General features: G+C 36.3%; 2 protein-coding genes across 5 annotated transcripts; one reads left to right on the plus strand and one right to left on the minus strand.

The window, feature by feature from the left end:
- Positions 1-1,088: 1,088 nt before the first annotated feature.
- Positions 1,089-10,081, minus strand: ccnb3 (cyclin B3). Of its 4 annotated transcripts, none has more exons than XM_089129701.1 (13): positions 9,922-10,060; positions 9,570-9,677; positions 9,396-9,476; positions 9,256-9,309; positions 8,731-8,831; positions 8,508-8,622; positions 7,519-7,617; positions 7,340-7,432; positions 7,074-7,211; positions 5,410-5,565; positions 3,814-3,963; positions 3,040-3,170; positions 1,089-1,572 (listed from the first exon to the last, which is right to left on the minus strand). In XM_089129701.1, exons 2-13 carry the CDS (start codon positions 9,642-9,644, stop codon positions 1,485-1,487), a joined length of 1,281 nt encoding a protein of 426 aa, XP_088985827.1. In that variant the 5' UTR covers positions 9,645-9,677; positions 9,922-10,060; the 3' UTR covers positions 1,089-1,484. The 4 variants fall into 4 exon arrangements, with proteins under 4 accessions (XP_088985827.1, XP_088985825.1, XP_039507122.2 ...); XM_089129699.1 differs by having other exon boundaries at positions 9,396-9,479; XM_039651188.2 differs by lacking the exon at positions 9,256-9,309 and having other exon boundaries at positions 9,922-10,081.
- A 292-nt stretch (positions 10,082-10,373) lies between these two features.
- LOC120462593 (uncharacterized) lies at positions 10,374-16,455 on the plus strand. Its single transcript, XM_039651186.2, has 4 exons — positions 10,374-10,510; positions 12,514-12,591; positions 12,807-14,354; positions 16,112-16,455. The coding sequence occupies exons 2-4, from the start codon at positions 12,514-12,516 to the stop codon at positions 16,283-16,285; spliced, it is 1,800 nt and encodes a 599-aa protein (XP_039507120.2). The 5' UTR covers positions 10,374-10,510; the 3' UTR covers positions 16,286-16,455.
- The last annotated feature ends 2,014 nt before the right edge of the window (positions 16,456-18,469 follow it).

The following is an 18,469-nucleotide window of genomic DNA, read 5'->3' on the forward strand; positions in this document are numbered from 1 at the left end:
TTTATTCCCACAAAACACATTAAGAATATATCAGAGAAAAGCCTGCAATTAACTGCAGTTATTTGTTTTCTGCTTCTCAAGGAGAATACAGATATGATCTTTGTTGCCAAATCTAACCGAAATGGGTTTTAAGACATTTATAAACTGGCATTCACTGACAGAATATCGCATAAAGATGATGTATTATTCAACAGATGTCTCCACCATTTTACTCCGCCAGATATTGATGTGTTGGCCCTCCATATCCCAATTAATGGAGTCACCACAGACATTTATCCACAAATGTTTAGCATGCTGTTTATAGATGTTATCCTTTAGCAGTAAACAAATTCTGTTCCACTACTAATGAGAAATCAAGATTTGCACATCAATTCTGCAGACCGACTTAGGGATTCACAGCATAGGCCTAAATGCAAAGGACTCCGAAGAAAACACAAAGACCAGGATCTAGCTGGTCAGTGATCAAAGGGTGCTGCTCACTGACAGCAATGAGCGTGTGCCGTCTGGGACGATACGTGCAAACATCATTGAAAGGAATGTAATAACACTAAAGGATCAGAAATATCGGCCTTTAAAGCCTGAAGGACAAGGACATCCCAATGAGCAGTTGGAGGAGACCTATGGTAATCTAAGACTGTCTTTTCAATCCACTTCTAAACTACACAAGAGAATGGCCGCAAAAACAGCAAACACCAGAAACAGCTCTGTGAGGTTTGTTGTTCGCCGTTGACCATGATGGATTGGACCGGATCACAGCTGTGAGTCAAGCTGCATCCAAAAACAAGCAATAGACGTCAGAGACTGTTTGGACATCCGGACCGCCAGACAATCTCTAGAGATAAACAGGAGTGTGTTTCCAACATTCAATAATCGGTGGGGCTGAAGTGTGATGGAGGTCATTTATTTTATTTTATATAGCTGCAATGATTGACTGTGGTTGAAAAGATGCAGACACATGTTATTGATGTGATCAAGGATCTGGAGGCACGCTGCCTCCTACTGGTAAAACTACGGCACAGCATTGTATGCTAGATGCATTTTAAAAAGACATTAAATGTCAACTGAAATAAATGCAAGAAACAGGCAAATATGAAAAAGTATTTTTTAATCATCCATAGTGTTAAATATACACAAGGCAAACTATACAACAGTACCGAAAAAACAAAAACATTTCTATGTACAAGGCATTAAAATGCCATTTTAGTAACATTCAACAACAAAAACCTAATGACCTAATATATTGAACTGATAGAATGGTTTGTAGGCCTACTCTATCAGCTTTTGAAACATTGATCAGGGTCACTCGTTTGTATTTTGGTTTACTGATTTTTACATTTCCAAAAGGAATAACATGGTTTGTAAAATAAAGAACAGTTGAACATACAATGGAAAACATTTATATAAGTGTAAATTTACACACAAAGACTTTATTTAAAAAGATTACGATATAACATTAAATATAATTATTTACAATGTTTAAAACATTACATAAATTCCCCTTCAGCTTGCTTCAAAAACCCCTCCAACTTCTCCAGACTCGCTGTGGGGATCGACGCAACTTCAAAGAAAACCCTGTAATAAAAAATAAATCAATACATGCATAAACCAAGACATAATCAAATGCCACAATCTGGAGTATTTTAATATAAACAAACTGCTTCGTTAGTCAAATGCTTTCAAGAAATCAACATCTGCTCTAGGCAGGATTATGTCAAAATGCCAATCAGGTTTGGCAATAGCATCAAAACAACAGTCATGCTCAGAGATAAGAAAATGGAGTCAACATTTTCTAAACATGAATTTTGATTAAACTTTTCAACTATAGTACAATTTGCTCCAAATGTTGTTGGTTTTTTGGTATTTTTCTGCAAGGCCGACAAACTTTAAAAATCACATGATTTATATAGTAAAACAGTGAAATGTGCTGTAGGGTAAAACTTGAGAAACAAACCAGAAATGTTTAGACCATAAACCTACACAGCAAGAATCCTACAGTTCATTTGAACTGTTGAGATAAGCAATTTCTCTGAATATTGCTGTATAGCACTTTGGGGTAATTTTTTTTTAAATCTATTTAACAATTTTATGTATTTCCAAACATTAATTTTGCCATTAATTATAATAATCCAGTGAGATTTTTGTATGCACAAGGAGACTGACAACAGCTGGTATGATCTGATCTCACTTTTTTTTTTAAAGAAATAAATATGTTTATTCAGCAAGGATGCATTAAATTAATCAAAAGTGACAGTAAAGACATTTATAATTTTACAAAAGATTCTATTTCAAATAAACTTTCTAGTCATCAAAGAATCCTGACAAAAATAAATTGTATAACAACAACTGTTTTCAACTGATAATTAGAAATGTTTCTTGAGCAGCAAATCAGCATATTAGAATGATTTCTGAAGGATCATGTGACACTGAAGACTGGAGTAATGATGCTGAAAATTCAGCTTTGATATCACAGAAATAAATAACATTGTAAAATGTATTACAATTTAAAAAGTTTGCTATTTTAATATTATTTATTATTATAATATTAATATTATTATTTTAACATTATAGTTTTTACTGGATTTTGTATCAAATAAATGCAGCCTTGGAGCATAGAGACTAAATGCAGCATAAGAGACTTCTTTTAAAAACATTTTTTTTTTAAATCTTAAAATCCCAAACATTTGACCAGCAATATGTATAAAAATAAAAAGCTAACTTTAAAAGCAAATGATTTTAGATTAAAAAAAAAATAGCTCTGAAACTTTAGAAACAGAAACCAACCAACCAGATGTGTGTGTGTGTGTGTGTGTCTTGCCAGTTAAAAGCAAAAACAAAAAAAGTACTATGAAACTTTAGACTCAGCAAACAAACTTGACCTGAAACTGAACTATTTCAATGGTTGAGATAAACAATGTTATTAGTGTTGTATTTTGGGGTAAATAAATATATATATATAAAAAAAAAAAAACTATGCATGTACACAAAGAACATGCTCTTCTGATTAAAAATACACAATTTAAAACTGCATTGCTGACTTACTTGTGCGCATACTTGCTCCGAACAACGGCGAGTTTGCTGTCCGGCGGGCTGCTGAGCATGTTTTGGAGTTTTCTGACCACAGGTGCCAGATCCTCCACACTGTATCCAGAGTGGAACTGCAAACACTGTGTCTGGAAACAGAAGTGGAGCATCAGTCAAAATCTGCATAAGTGAAGTATATCCAGATATCTATGAATCTCAGAGGTGTCTAATGAGCGTTACATAAGGAATGTGTGACTAAGACGCTTGCCAAATATTTCATGATGTGAGAAATAAATGCCCTTAAGCTGTCAATAAATTAAAGATAAGACGGAAACGACATCCGGTGAGAATGTAAATGAATTTATGAATGTTTGTGTGTGTGGTTGTTTCAAGGTAATTTAATCCGTAGAGCCACTTAGGACAAAAAGCAATCACTCAAATGTTGGTAAACAGTCCAGCTTCACTTTCATTAACCAAAATACCCGTGTCCTCAACCCACAACTTAGTTTGAGCGTGAATGTGTGTGTGAGAGAACATAAATTAGCATCCATAATGAGCAGTCACTAGCCTATCACAGAGCTGTCTATCCTTAAGCTCATTTATAGTGCTATCAGAAGAGCACAGAATTTCCAAATATCAGCACACAAGGACACTGAACTCATTGTGAAAGTGCATGTATGTGTGTATCACCAAGGAACGGTGGCATTTTGTGAAAATAAATGGAATAAATTCATGAGCTCTGTGCTTGCGCAAATGTGCATACATTATAAAAGCATAAAGGTAAACACGTACCCATCCTCCCAGATCCTTAGTAACTAGAGCGATGAGCAGACAGGCAGAGGCGAGCAAAGACGCTCTCACGGGCACAAACTCCATCTCCAACAAACTCAGCTCACAAATAAAGCGTGCCAGAGTCAATGTGTCCATACCTGCGTTCACACACTGCCAGGAGACGAGAGACGGTAAATTATCACACGAATCGATACAATGGAAAACTGCAGAGAGAGAATTAAAGTTTATCCATTTACAAAAACGCACACACACTGAATCCGTAGCAGTGCCAGTGCCTCCAGGCCCTGCAGAAAGATTACACACAGCTCATCCAACCCGCCAAGATTCTGAAGGTTACATTCTTGGCAAATTCAGCACAAAATTACTAAAGGACGTGCTCCGGTGAGCCATAACAAAAAAAGCATTTCAATGTAAACATTTATTTCCTTGATTCTTGAATGCTTTATTCTTTAAAGGAATAGTTAAATCGAAACTTTTTGTAATTATTTCCTTATCCCCATGTTTTTCTAAACCTGTGTGCGTTTATTTTTTTTCTGTGGTGCACAGAAAAACTTATCCCTAAAGCAGCTCATAGAGACTATTGGTGTAACGCTCCAAAAATGGGTGAAAAAAAAAGAAAAATTAAATAATCAATAAACAGAAAAAAATGAATGTTATCATATGGTAACCATCACTATAAAACATCTTTATTAATGAAAGATTTGTTACTGAAAACGTTATTTTAACATACATTACGGTAATATTTTTTTAAACTCTCTGGGCGCATTCATTAAATCAAAAATACCGAAAACCAGAATTAAAATTAGAATTTAAAATAACTCTTCTAATGTATTTCTGAATAAATTTATAATACAATATATTTATGTGATGCACAGTTAAATTTTCAGTATCATTACTTCAGTGTCACATGATCATTCAGATCATTTTGCAGAAGAAACATTTCTTATTATAATCTATATTTCTGACCCCAAACGTTTGGGGAACAACAGTGAGGGTGACAAAGTAAACCATCCCTATTTTTGAAAGCATTTTACTAATGTATCAGAAACCACATTCAAGCAAAGGGGTAGTATGTCTAGCAAGTCTATTGGTATGCTATATAAGTGATCTGTTGTGTGCATGCATGCTTTTCTCCAGAAAACTAATTGAATATAACGGTATTAATTGATAATGCGCAGTAAAGAAGCTTATTACTTTGTAAAAAGGGCAATTAGTAAATGTAGACATTCTGCCAAAAAAAAAAAAAAAAAAAAAAAAAACATTGTTAAATCATGGAGCTTTGACTAAAGCTCAATTAATTCAAGCTGTTGAAAATGGGAATGATCAGACAGCAACCAGTGACAACTGGTCACACACACACACACACACACACACACACACACACACACACAAATTCTTCAGAGAATACAAGGGAGAAAAAAACAGGCTACACCTGACAAACACAAAGACATCCAATGAATGCTTCCCTGCATGGTCTGTCTCTCTGACTTTGAAAAAGACACACACACAGGGTGTTAATCCTAGTGTGTGTAAGGTGACTCCAAAGGAGTTCCACCTGTCTTTTCACTGAGGGGATATGCATGTGTTGTCTCTCACCTTGGCATAACGACGGAGGAAGCGGTATGGAACCGGAATATTGATGTCAAAGTTCAGCGCCTGCAGGATGCTGATCTCCATGGCGATGAGCTGGGAGCGCTTGTAAGCATCGTCACAAATATACAGGAAATCATCCACGCAAGGAGGAGCCCGCTCCTGTAAGGACCAACCAGAGACAGGATGGGTAACAACTGGCAAATCACAATTTTTTGCAGCATGCAGTATGAATTTTGTGCACAGTATGCAAAAATACAGCACACAGTGCAGATCATCTTGACTTGGATTTCAGAGAGTGGTGGATTTTTCTGTACCTCGTCGATTAACTTCTTCACAATGTGCGAGCCATTTAAATTTGTGTGGATTCTGATTGGCTGTCAGTGTTTTATAGTTCAACAGCTGAAAAAAATAGTTCTGAAAGTGATCCCAACGATATTGTTCCTTGTAACTTTTTCATTATAGTTGTGATCTAAAATCTACAATTTTTTAAGATGGAGAAATATTTTTAGAACTATATCTTTATCGTTATAATCCTTCAGTGGAGATTGATAACATATGACACATTAAAGTAATATCACATGACCAAGAGTGCTGTTTTCCTGGATCATGAATCATCACGATTGAAAATGTGACACTAATTTCATACAATAGTTCAATAACAAATAGTTAATATTAATGTCTAAAGACGCATGTTTCTTTACTGAATGATTCAGCGTTTTGAACAAATCAGCTGACTCAAAGATTCAATGTCCCATTCATAAACTACTGCTTCATTCTTGAATGGATCAGCCGTTTGAACAAATCATTTTAATGAATGATTCACTGACTCACTCATTTAGACGTTCAATTGCTGCCCCCCGCTGATGGTTTAGCTTCATGTTTAAAACAATCTTTTTTTCCCCAACTTTCTTATTTGTATATTCCCAAAAATATTTTAAAAAATCTTATAACCTTATTTAATGCAGTTGTATTTTTAAATGTGTAAATGATTTAATTTTGATTGTCCAAAGGACAAGCACTTGACTAGGCTTAATGCCAAGCCAGTGGTTTAAAGTATTTTGTGTACTGTTTCACATGCTTTCTTTTTTTTTTTTTTAAGCAGTTTACACAGAATAATATACAACAGGTGTCATTACAAATATATTCCATATCTATCCAAAAAATCTGCGTGACAAAAAGAGCAGATAAAAAATTTTGGACAAAATATATACATTTTAGAAATCAAAGGCAGGGTAGGCAATTTGTTCCAGAAACATTCTTTGTTATGCTGGTTGAAAGTCTCTTTGCAAGCTATGTGGTCTAAATATATATATATATATATATATATATATATATATATAATAAAAAAGATTCATTTGTGTTCCGAAGTTGAAGTCTTATGGGTTTGGAACGACATGAGGGCGAGTAATTAATGTCAGAATTTTCATTTTTCGGTGACCTATCCCTTTAATTATTATTAGATAAGATTGAGTCATTGACCTTTCGAATGATATATTAATATATATATATATACGCTGTAATGATTAACAACATTTCTATGAGGTTCTGTAAGTGTGCGTGTGAGATAATGGGAGAATGACTAAGTCCTTTAGTAATTACAACTAAGTCCAGAATCCCAGAGTCTAAACGAATGACTTTCAGCTATCATGAGAGAGCATATGTCTTACCTCAAATTTAGAAGCAATGAGCATGGCAGTGGAACCAATGAGCTGTAAAGACTCCCGCTTGACCGGGCTCACGGCCAGATAATGATCAGTCACTTTCACAGCCAGGTAAAGAGTCTCATGATTCAGCTCAAAATTCTCCTGCAGAATAAAGAGCAGAAATAAAGTCACATCAGTGCTTAAAGCACCAAAAGCCAACAAAATTCCACAAGACTTATCACATTTGAAACGATGCCTGGAACTGGAAGCTATTAAACATCAACAGTTACCTGGACCTCAACCAGCCAGTCCACCAGAATGGCTCTCATATTGGTGTTTAGAGTTGGTTGATCAGCCATGTAATCATGCAAGACAAACTTTTCCTGCAAATAAAAGAAATAAGAAGTTTTAGCTTGCAATTCCCTGTTCCTCTACTTGTAAAATCATTAATAAACACTACTAAACCAACCTCTCTGCTCTTAAGGTAGTCAAAAATATCTTTGGCATACTCTGCTGTGTGCGTGGAGTCACTAAGTTGCTCGGAATCAATGTCAAACTCTGGAGGAACCTGAAAGACAATAGATACAATGATGGTGTTTTTAAATCTGTAAACAAGGGGGGGGGGAAAACATCCAAAGGTTTGTTAACCCCTAAAATATTAAAGAACGTAATATGTCCCAGCTATCAACTAATTCATGCTAATTCTGTCATCACACCAATGCACCAAACCAGGGTAGGGTTGCACCAGCCGTTCGGAAGTTCTTTCTTAAAATGGAACGTAAAGCCCACACTAGAGTCTTAGTACCTACTAGGTAGTTTGTAACTCTGTACGTTATTCCGTTGCACCATTTGTTCTTAAGGCAGAACGTAGAGTAGGTTGTAAGCTCTCTGTAAAGTAATGCGTAGTCGCATAATATGATGTTTACTCTCAATGATCCAATAGCAGCCTTCAAGTACATTTGCAGAAGCTGTTAATGCTGGGATTTCAGTTTATCCTTCATTTTAACTTCTTTTGCTTCACTTATCTAACAATAAAAATATGTTTCCATTTTATAAGACACTTTTATAAGAGAGTTTTTAAAAAGCAAATAACACTCAAAAACTGTATTTGAAACAAAATTAATAAGAATAAACAAGTGATGATACAAAAAAAATAATAAATTACATTTATTAATTATGATTTTGTTTGACATGCACAACACATGGGACAGATGCACTCAGCGGTGCGCTGTAGGACGGGTTCGTGTTGATGAGCCGCTAACAAAGTGATCTACTCTCTCTTAAATGTAAGCGAGTGTAAATGTCAGCATTTTCATATGTCTAAAGAATTTAAGTCTGTCGGGTATTTTATTCCTAACGTTACTCCTGATCAGAGGCCTCCGTAAATATTTATTTTATAAATAGAGTTAGGCTTCAACTAATTTGAATGGTGCAATGCAAACGGCCCCAGGGCCTTACCTCTGGAGGCAGGAGGTGTGGAGGAATTGATGGTTTAGGAGAGGGCTCTTCCAGTTTCTCAAATGACTCCACATCCTTCAGTTCCTCCAACTTTTCCTCTGAACTAACCACAGATCTGACAAAAGGAAAAATAAGAAATCTGCAAATTCTGGTACAATCATCTCAAAGCACTCTCCATATATGGTAGGTTAAAAGACAAAGATGTAATAAAAATATGACTTACTTTAAATTGACATCATTCTTAGAAAGTACTGAAATCTTCTTCTGCAGCTTCTTAACAGGATCCTTCTTTTTGATGGGATTGCTTAGCTCAATCTTGTGTGCCTTTAATAAAAGTGCATTTGATTTTTAAGAGCACATTTGTCTTGAATTTAAAATTCAGCCTGAATGTCAGCCAAAACTGTACTTCAGGTTTAATTTGTTAAAATAAGCATAAGTCACCAAATCAATCAACTTGTTTGAATCTGAGACACGGAGAGAATAAATACAAGGTGTTAGACAACAGTGAATAGAGCCATCATTATAATTTGCATCCGAGAGCACCTCACTTGGAAACCCAGAACCACTAAAGGAGTGCCCATCAGAGCTATTAAAAGTTGAGATCTCCTGCTTTTGTGTGCACTGTAAATTACTGCTCGGGCATGAATAGGATTTCAATGAGGTTATGACTATCAGGCATGCTGATTTGCATCATTCATTTAAACTGCTGGTGTTAGTGGGGTTACAAGCAGCTCAACACTTAACTTACTGGTTTGACATCATCAGAATCAAACCGAGGCGCCAAAAAACACTGAGAGACAGCCTAGTCGGGTAACATATGAAAGCAATAAAGCTGTGGTGAATGTATACAAAATATATATGAACACAAATTTGATTTGGCATCCTTACATTGGTAATGTCCACAAAAGCAGTTCTTTTCTTAGGGGCCCCTTGGGGAGGAGAAGATGAGCGCTTGGTCTGGGGGCCATCCTGCTTAAAGACATCAACACAAGATGGATCAGGTCAACAACAAGCAAAAAAGCAAATATCTCATTCATTTTCAGATCTGATCTCATTGTAAACCTGGTTCTCCAGTCCTTTGGGGTGAAGTTTGGGGATTTTACTGGTGGTGGGCTTCTTTCCTCTGGAAAACGGCATCTTATTCAGTTGTTCTGATCTTTCAGTTATATCCTGTTTCAAATGCGAGGTAAACAAATAATATAACTTTATGCAACTTAATGAACTTATCTGCATAGTGCACACTTCCATCAGACACATACAGTCTCTCTCTTCTCGTTGTACTACAAGGTTACTAAACATTCAAACAAAGATTCGTAAAGAAATTGTTTTGATCGCAGGAAGCAAGTCGGTCGTTACAGAACAACAACAAGCGGGCAATGTGTCGTGTATTTTTGCGAGTAATTGCAATTCTTACCTTTTCACGATACGCTGAACAACCTCAATTAAAGCAGGGAAATATTTTCAAAGACAATATGTTCAAACATTCACGAAAAGTACAATAGAAAGCTTTCCAGGCTGAAACAGACACACCGGACTGCAGTCTGCATGCGTCCAAAACTACACGCAGTGATGCGATTGGCCGAATGCACTTCGCTCTAGGCCAATAAGGGTCGAGCTAGGATGCCGTTGTTAAGGGGCGGGACAATCGAATTTTCAAAAACACCTTAGCAACCAATAGGAAGCGAGCTCGCGTTCTGAGACTTGTTTTGAGTAAGTGGACAGTGGATGTGGGAGAGAGAATGTGTTTGGTAATGATACCAACAGAGCTTCTATTTATTATATAAAATGTTTAAATAATGTTTAGTAATTCGCTTCGCTTATTTTGTATATTACTGATTTTATTGACTTTACAATGAAGCCACACCCATTCACCCACCCACACAGACACAATAAATGTCTTTCACACAGGAAATCAGCATTCTGCAAAGTGCAAACTGCCCGTGGCCCTGTCACATTCTCAAGCCTATCAAGCAGAACTTGTTTGACTGATATCCTTCTACAAGGTAAAGAAAACATATATTTTCCCAAATGTTTGAAGGGGCGATTTGATGTATTTAGTTAATTATAGATCATTATTATTAAGGTATTTTCCCAATTTGTTTGGGCTGAAATTATATTTCCTTTTTTGTTTTACTACTTTACTTTAAAAGTTGGTCCTCCTGTTGTACTCTCACATTTTCCTTCAGCAACATCAAATTTTAACAGTGCAAATTAAAATGTATCTTATAAGTATAAAGCTTGGGGATGAAAATCACAATATAACCAATATAAACTTTAAAGCCATGTTACGTGATATTTGATATATAAGGTTACATCTGATTGCTTGTAATGTGTGTTTCATTCGTATAAGCAGCAATCTCTCTCCAGCTTTGTTCTACAACCAAGTGTTTTTACGTATTTACTTCTCAATATCTTTTTAGCAATACCATGAAAATAAATTTAACTGTGCATCCCACCCTCTAAACTTTCACTTGTTTAATGGGGCATCTGATGTAAAATAGCTTTGCATTTCCTTAGACCAGTACAATTACACACATATTTTATTCCTCCAAATCTCCATCATCTGTGGCATATCAGATCTCCATTAAAAACACCAAAGTATCTTGAATAGTAAAGACTTTTCAAGGTTACGTCCTCCACGGCACTGCCCAGGAGATCTTTTATTTGCAATTCAATTTAAATGTACTCTAACTTGAACTGAGTGCAGCTAACAGTTTAAGTGTGCTGAGTGTGTATTTAGCATTTATTGCCAAATTAAATAAATATGTGTGCACTGACACAAAGTGTTAGGCTGAGCTGATGTTTATCAAAGCTTTAACCAATGTTCCTCTCAAGCTTCTTCATTACATATTGCGTTGGATAAAGGTTGCCCCATGATCTACATGTCTTGTCCAGTATCACTGCCTTAATTATTAAATCAAATTCTGTGGGAAAATGTAAATGGAAACAAGTTTTTTTTCCAGCACCTATCAACACACATCATCTTTTCCTGTCAGCCACGTGACTTAGTTCCTGTAACAGCAACTCATCTGGTGATCACTTGTGGTTTTCTTTTTCTGCTCATTTGAGACCTGTTTTTCTTTAGTTGTTCTTGGATTAATTTAGTTGGTCATGTATCTTGTTTTGATTTTAAATTTATTTTCCTTTGCTTGTTTTCATTCCGAACTTCACCATTATCAAATTTTCAGCACTCGGGATGTGCAAATACTTTACAAGCTAAAATATGAAAACTGATAGCCCGAATCAGTGGAAAAATAAGGTGTTTATGTGTGACGGTGAGGCGGATGCCAATCAAACCACCACACATTGTATTAAATGGCTTATTTTGTCCTCAGCAGTAACTGAAGAATATTATGTACACCAAGAGGATTGCTTAATTATGCTCTTGAAGCATAATTAGCATTTTTTTTTCTACCTCCAAAAAATCACGGCCTTCTAGTTCACTTGAATATCATTTGCAGGTGGGAAAGAAAAGAGTTGAAACAAAATTATGCAGGTTGTTATACATTATTAGGCAACCGTGCACTAGAATATCAATGTATTTCTATTAGCCTGTTGTCCTGAGGTGCAAAGTAAACTTTATCATGCCTCAGAAATTATGTTTTAAGGATGATGCAAAATACAATTATATATTTAATTATAATTATATATAAAAATTATGGCTAATAGTGATAAGGTAATAATTGTTATGGCCGATAAGAAATCAATAAAATCATATTATATTTTGTCTAAAGATAAATTATTTTGTGATTTAAATGCTTAAAATCTAAAGTAGGCATCACAAAATTCTAACTAATGTACAGTATGAAAATTTGATATTCATTATCATTTTCTGAAGATTACATTTAACAGTGAAATTAACTTTAAGTGCACATTAGATGACAACAAAGTTCATTTAAATGCTAAAATAGGTATGTAAACATGATTACCAACCATACAGATCAATTAAAAAACTATTCTGATAACCAATATGGTTACATTATATCTTGTTCCATCTCTTTTTCAGATGATTAACGAAGAGTGGCTTTGCAGCTCGTTTAAACTGTGTGATCTAGTCACCGCCTCACAATCTGGTCACTCTAATGTAAGTACAGAAATGTTAGTATCCTATTCAGTATAATATAAGTATATTAAAAGTCTAAATAAATAAGACTTTTCATTCTCTTATCAATTTGGTTTGCACATTTTTAACAATCATTATACGGAAAAAGTAGCTGTTAATAAGTTTGTTCACTGTATAAAGTGCAACATTATCCAATGAAAGTCAAGTCTTCGTTTTTCTGTTATGACCATTTTCAGGACTCCACGCAGATCGTAATCAACGGTGATTCATACCCACGACCTGCATACAACCTGTCATCGATCCAACACACCATGGAAACATACAGCCGTTTACTGGATGGAACATTAGAACAGAACATAGAGCCCATTCAAACCTTCGCGCACATGACAGCCAAAGCTATTCTAGATTCATCTATGGGGATCAGAGGCCCAAGTGAATCTGTCAAGGTGAGACAGGATGAAGTTGAGATGCTAGCTGAAGAGTTAACTGTAAAAGTCTGTTGCAAAGCACTAGAAGAGATGGAGAGGCAACATCACTCTGATGATGCTTCCAAAAATATAAATGATAATGGGGTTAAGGAGGCGACTAATGAAAATGCATCGGTCCTGTGCTCCTCAGGCTACAAGTGTGATAAAAACGCATTTGAAATAGAAACGGACAAGATGGAGGACTATGATGACACACTGACCACGGTATATGCCAATTCCTTGAAGAGCATGTGCAGTCTGGGGTCTCTCGACTACCCTGATGCTCCTCCAAGCACCCCTTTGCTTCCAGAGATGATGAGGAGTCGAGCCAGTTTCACAAGGAAGCTAAAGGGAGGACTTGCTAAAGAGTTTCTTCCTTCACCCCCTCCTCCGACCCCCAAAGACCACATGCAACCCTTATTGGAGAACCAAATGACTGACACGTCCGCTGACTTCATGGTGAGGCTGATGCGCTCGCTTTCACTGGAGTGTTGTCGAAACGGAGGTCTAGAAGAAGTCAAAGATGATGGCGGACTCCAAAATGACATTCCTAGGCTGACTGACTATGCAGCTCAAATATCAGCAGATATCCTTCATTCTCTCACCACAAACGAGCTAAAAGTAAAGGATGAGGGTTGTGTGAATCGCATTTTTGATCGACTAGCGAGTGAAATTGTCACAACGTCTCTAGCAGAGGTGATGGCGAGAGGGGAAAGGAAGGTTTTGAAGGAAGAAACACCATCATACCCAATGCCTTCAGACAAAAGATCTAGCATGCAGTTCTCTGCAACTGACGAGGTGAAATTTTTAGCTAATGAGCTAATCATTGAGGCTTTGGTTCATGCTTTTGCTAAGCTAAGACAGGGCGACGTGTATGAACATGGAACACAGCCACATCTTTCGGGCCAAGCAGCAGAACCACAGCCATGGGAAGAAGAAAGATGTGCAAACACACTGTGTAAAGACTCAATCAACTCCCTCAAAGCCAAAATATGCTGTAACGATAAATCAGAACTGAACCCCATTACACTTGACGCCAATGTGACATCATCGGTACACACATTTTCCAACGACTTCGCAGAAGACGTGATTCAACATTCTGTATGTGATGCTTCCAGATTCCTGTTTAACTGTAAGCAATCTGAGGGAGCAGAATTTGGCTCCCAGAAAGACATTAAACCACAGGTGATTAAGATACATGCTGAGGAAAGTCGTCTTGTCCAGGAACTGCAGTGTGCTCTACTCTGGGCCGCGGCCTCACAGAACGGGACTTCAGCACTTCAGTTTGATCTACCAGACACAAGCCTTCAGCAACAGGTACAGAATATTACAGTTTTCGCAGACTGAATTTGACTATTGGGTGGTTGTAATACTTTTTGCTTTAATGTCTAAAGGCCCTGTTCGAACCAAGGACAATAACTATAAAGTTCCATGAGAATAGGGAAGCCCGTCACCCCAACTATAACAGGTGTACCTATAGAGTGCCGAAGTTATGACGTCACTCTGTAGGCCAAAACGTGGAATTGAGTTAGCATTTTAGCACTACCGGTTCCCTCGCTCTAAAGCCTATGGGATTTTTGAATGGGTTTTTTTGCTAAATAAGGACTGAAATAAGGTCAATGGTGAACAAAGTCTCTAAATATTTTCACGTTTTGATCTATGACATAGAACACACAGTTATAACCTGCAATCAAATTTATAAATTTTGGATTAACTTGTAAAGATTATCTTCATAGACAAAATGTGTAAGGATCACAACTTTTTGTTGAAAACAGATCTTATTTTTTGCGATTTTCCAAAAGTCTATGGGGAAAATGCATAGATTTTCGATCGAGGGAACCCATGCACCGCTAGCTCCCAAGTTGTCCTACAAAGTGATGTCATCACTTCGGCATTCTATTGTCATGGAATTAGAACCATTATTAAAACTTTAAAGCAATCGTTATTGTTATCATATTTGATGTGAGCGGGCTTTAACTCAGTATTTTCGATGTAAGGTGGGGAAGACATCATGTATTTTTAATTTTTGCACATGCATTTATACACTGTAAAAAAATATTTTCAAGATTTGTTATCACAACATATTTTCTTTAAATAATTTATTTAGTTGAGATAACTTATTATTTTGAGTTTCTGATGATTAAATTAATCTCCTTCATTGTATTAACTCACTTTTTCCAGTTCAACCAACTTAAAATTTTACTTAAAACTTAAACTTAAAAACAGGTTACTTACTTTTTTTAAGTTAAACCAACAATATTTTTTACAGTGTACTAGAATCAAACTTTTAGGCTACTTGTTCGATATCATTATTATTCCAACTTCCAATTAATTTTAATTTAAAAAAGTTAAGAAGGTAATATTTTATCCTAAAACAAATTTTTGAATACATACATAAAACATGGGTTAGCAATTAAAAATTGTTTGGATTGTTGTTTCAATATGGAAACCTTAACCGCAAATTGAATTTGAACACCAGAATTGACTTTTTATTCCTGGAAAGGTTTAGTCTTATAAATACTTTCATTATTATTATTATTATTATTAATATGTGGTTAAACTGACAGTTTTACTACAATCTAGTAGCTTGGATTTTATGGACATCAATTTTAGCTCTGCACATGTATTTATACTTAGTCTGAAAATATAATTTTTTATACCAACCCCTAATCTATCATTTTAATTCAAAAAGTTAATTAAAAAAGAGACATTTTAACCTATAACAAAATGATTGAATAATTTTAATAAAGCATTGCATTGTGGTTCCAGAATTAAATGAGAAATGTTATCACAATTCAAGTTAGATTTTTCTTTCTGAAAAGGTTTATTATAAAAAAAATAAAATTAAAAAACTACAACAATCCTATAGTCTCCATCTAATACAATAGCTACATAGAGATATGAATTGAATCTTTACAAATTATAAGCAGTATAATTATTTGATGGTATCATTGAACTATCATACTCGCTTTGAAAGAGCCAATCAGTTTAATTACGAATGCTCACACTAAAGTCTATCATTTTCATTATAAAACATTTGTATTGCTTTTTATTTGACTAACATGTTCCCTTAGCTTTGCAGACTCTCTCAGAGCGCCCGTCTGAATGGCTGGACAGTGGGCGCTTTAATGGCTTCTCTCGAAGAGTTTTGTGACATGCAGCGAGCGACCAGCAGAGGACGCTATAAGAGCTCCGATTCTCTCCTGGAGCATCTGCAGCACCTGATCGACAATTCACATTTAAACTGACCTGGGACCAGCTTCGCCCTTGCAGAACAGGTCATTGATCCGTACGACACCCCCTGATATGAAGACAGAAAACAGCACACATTAATCTTCATCCACAATCTTTCACATACCAAACATTAATACAAGAAGACAGAGTCATAAATTATAAACAATCATTATCAGTTTCATTCTCAACCATTGAAAATGAGCCATTAAAGACAAAACAGCTGTACACACGCTGTCTGTTTAAACTGATATCTGCTCTCCCAATCCAAGCCGATATTAGGTAAGCGGAAATCTGACCGCAAATCAGCTTTAGAAGTTACCATCGTCCAAAACACACTGACACATTCTTGACCAAAGATTCTGTATAATATTTTTCAACAACATGTCAGTACCAATAATAAAGTGTGTCTGAATAATGATAAACAGTGAATGCTGTATTGTTGGAGCGGATTGCTGTAAAGGGGTGCGCAGGGCTTTGCGGGGTGTGTAAAAAGCAGGACTTTTTTATTGCATCCCATTAATACTCCCAAAGCAGTGATACCTAACATGGCAGGAATGCGCTTTAGCCAAAACCTGCATCTCACTCACTCCCACTCTTGGCGACCACAGATTGAAAAATCAGGGACACACACAAACTCACACATCGGCCTACTCATTCTTTGACCCTATGTCTCGCTCTATCAGTCTCCCCTCCCAGACATGCTCTCTTTCACTTTCTCTCTCTCCCGCACACACATTCTCGTACACAAGGGGGGCTGACTTCACAGATGCAGTGTCAGTGAAGACACAATGGCTTTCAGTCCAGCCCCGTTAGACGCATCTGGAGAAGCGTTTGTTCCAATGTCTGAACCATCGCTGCCAAAAATGAGAGACGTCGAAAAAACATGCATAAGGAAAGGGGAGTGGGGAAGAGAGAAGTGATTGCAACAGAGCTGACACATGGAGTCAAATGGATCATGGGGGCTCTGGAAAATCTCCCAACATCCCCCACCCACCCTTCCCCCAAACTATGACGCATCGATTTATTCTCTACAATATAAGAGCCAGACACATGTGAAGGAATTCCTTACATTAAACAGGCCTCATAGACTTAATGTACTCATATATTTTCTTTTCGTATCACTCATGCTCAGCAAAGCACTGCAGTGCCGCGACTTCAACAGGGATGGCCAGCAATCCTTTGTATTCATGTGATCAAACGAGCCATAAAGTAGCCAGCGGAGAAAGGAAAATGTATAAAAGATTAAATAAATTAAGTTAAAATGAGTACAATACGTTCAGCATGTTTGCTCTGGAGAATTGGGATGTGTGTTTAAGGTTATGGAGTTTTCAGGTTCGGGCTCTTTGTAGCCCCTATCCATCGTGAAGATAAGGTCAATGTGTGTAAAACATGACATGTTCTCTTTGATATGAGGTCTGTAATGTGATCCAATGTGTGTCACACTATATTAAAGGGAAAGTTCACTCAAAAACATAATTTACTCACCCTCGTGTCGTTTCAAACCTGTTTGACTTTCTTTCTGCAAACACACACACACAAAGGTCTTTTGAAAATTGTCTCAAATGTGTCCATACAATGAAAGTTAAAGGAGTAGTTCACTTTTAAAAAAAACTTTTGCTGATAATTTACTCACCCTCATGTCATATCTTTCTTCAATCGAAAAGAAATTAAAGTTTTTGATGAAAACATTCCAGGATTTTTCTCCATATAATGCACTTTACTGTTAACCAAACGGTTCAAGGTCCAAAAGACAGTTTCAGTGCAAACTGCAAACTAACAAAGTATATAAAAAAGTTAAGTTTTAAAAGCTAAAATGGTCGCCTTGCTCTGTTCTGTGATGCGCGTTCGTGACTCTCGTGTTCGAACTCGTTAATCAAAATGAACAAATCTTTTTTCGAGTCGTTTGGTTTATTCAATGAACGAATTGACTCAGAAAAATATTCGTTCATTTTGACGAACGAGTTCGAACTGGAGAGTCACACAGAACAGAGCAAGGTGAGCATTTGAGCTTATAAAACTTAAACTTTATTTTTAAACTTTTTTTTTTTTTTTTTTAATGACCGACCGCTTTGCTTGATAAGACCCTTATTCATCGTCCGGAATTGTTTAAAGCCCTTTCAACAGTTTGTAGTTTGCACTGAAACTGTCTTTTGGACCTTGAACCGTTTGGTGCCCAGTAAAGTGCATTTTATGGAGAA

Source organism: Pimephales promelas, chromosome 1, assembly GCF_988280905.1.
Source record: "Pimephales promelas chromosome 1, fPimPro1.hap1.1, whole genome shotgun sequence".
NCBI lineage: Eukaryota > Metazoa > Chordata > Actinopteri > Cypriniformes > Leuciscidae > Pimephales > Pimephales promelas.

What these genes read in the sequence shown, in the direction of transcription:
- ccnb3 (XM_089129699.1), bottom strand. Translation starts at nt 9,644, where the DNA reads ATGCCGTTTTCCAGAGGAAAGAAGCCCACCACCAGTAAAATCCCCAAA. An exon ending in CCAAAGGACTGGAGAACCAG is followed by an intron (nt 9,480 to 9,569) that starts GTTTACAATGAG and finishes GATGTCTTTAAG; the next exon opens with CAGGATGGCCCCCAGACCAA. An exon ending in CGGAGCAAGTATGCGCACAA is followed by an intron (nt 1,573 to 3,039) that starts GTAAGTCAGCAA and finishes TTTTTATTACAG; the next exon opens with GGTTTTCTTTGAAGTTGCGT.
- LOC120462593 (XM_039651186.2), top strand. Translation starts at nt 12,514, where the DNA reads ATGATTAACGAAGAGTGGCTTTGCAGCTCGTTTAAACTGTGTGATCTA. An exon ending in CACAATCTGGTCACTCTAAT is followed by an intron (nt 12,592 to 12,806) that starts GTAAGTACAGAA and finishes GACCATTTTCAG; the next exon opens with GACTCCACGCAGATCGTAAT. An exon ending in ACACAAGCCTTCAGCAACAG is followed by an intron (nt 14,355 to 16,111) that starts GTACAGAATATT and finishes ATGTTCCCTTAG; the next exon opens with CTTTGCAGACTCTCTCAGAG.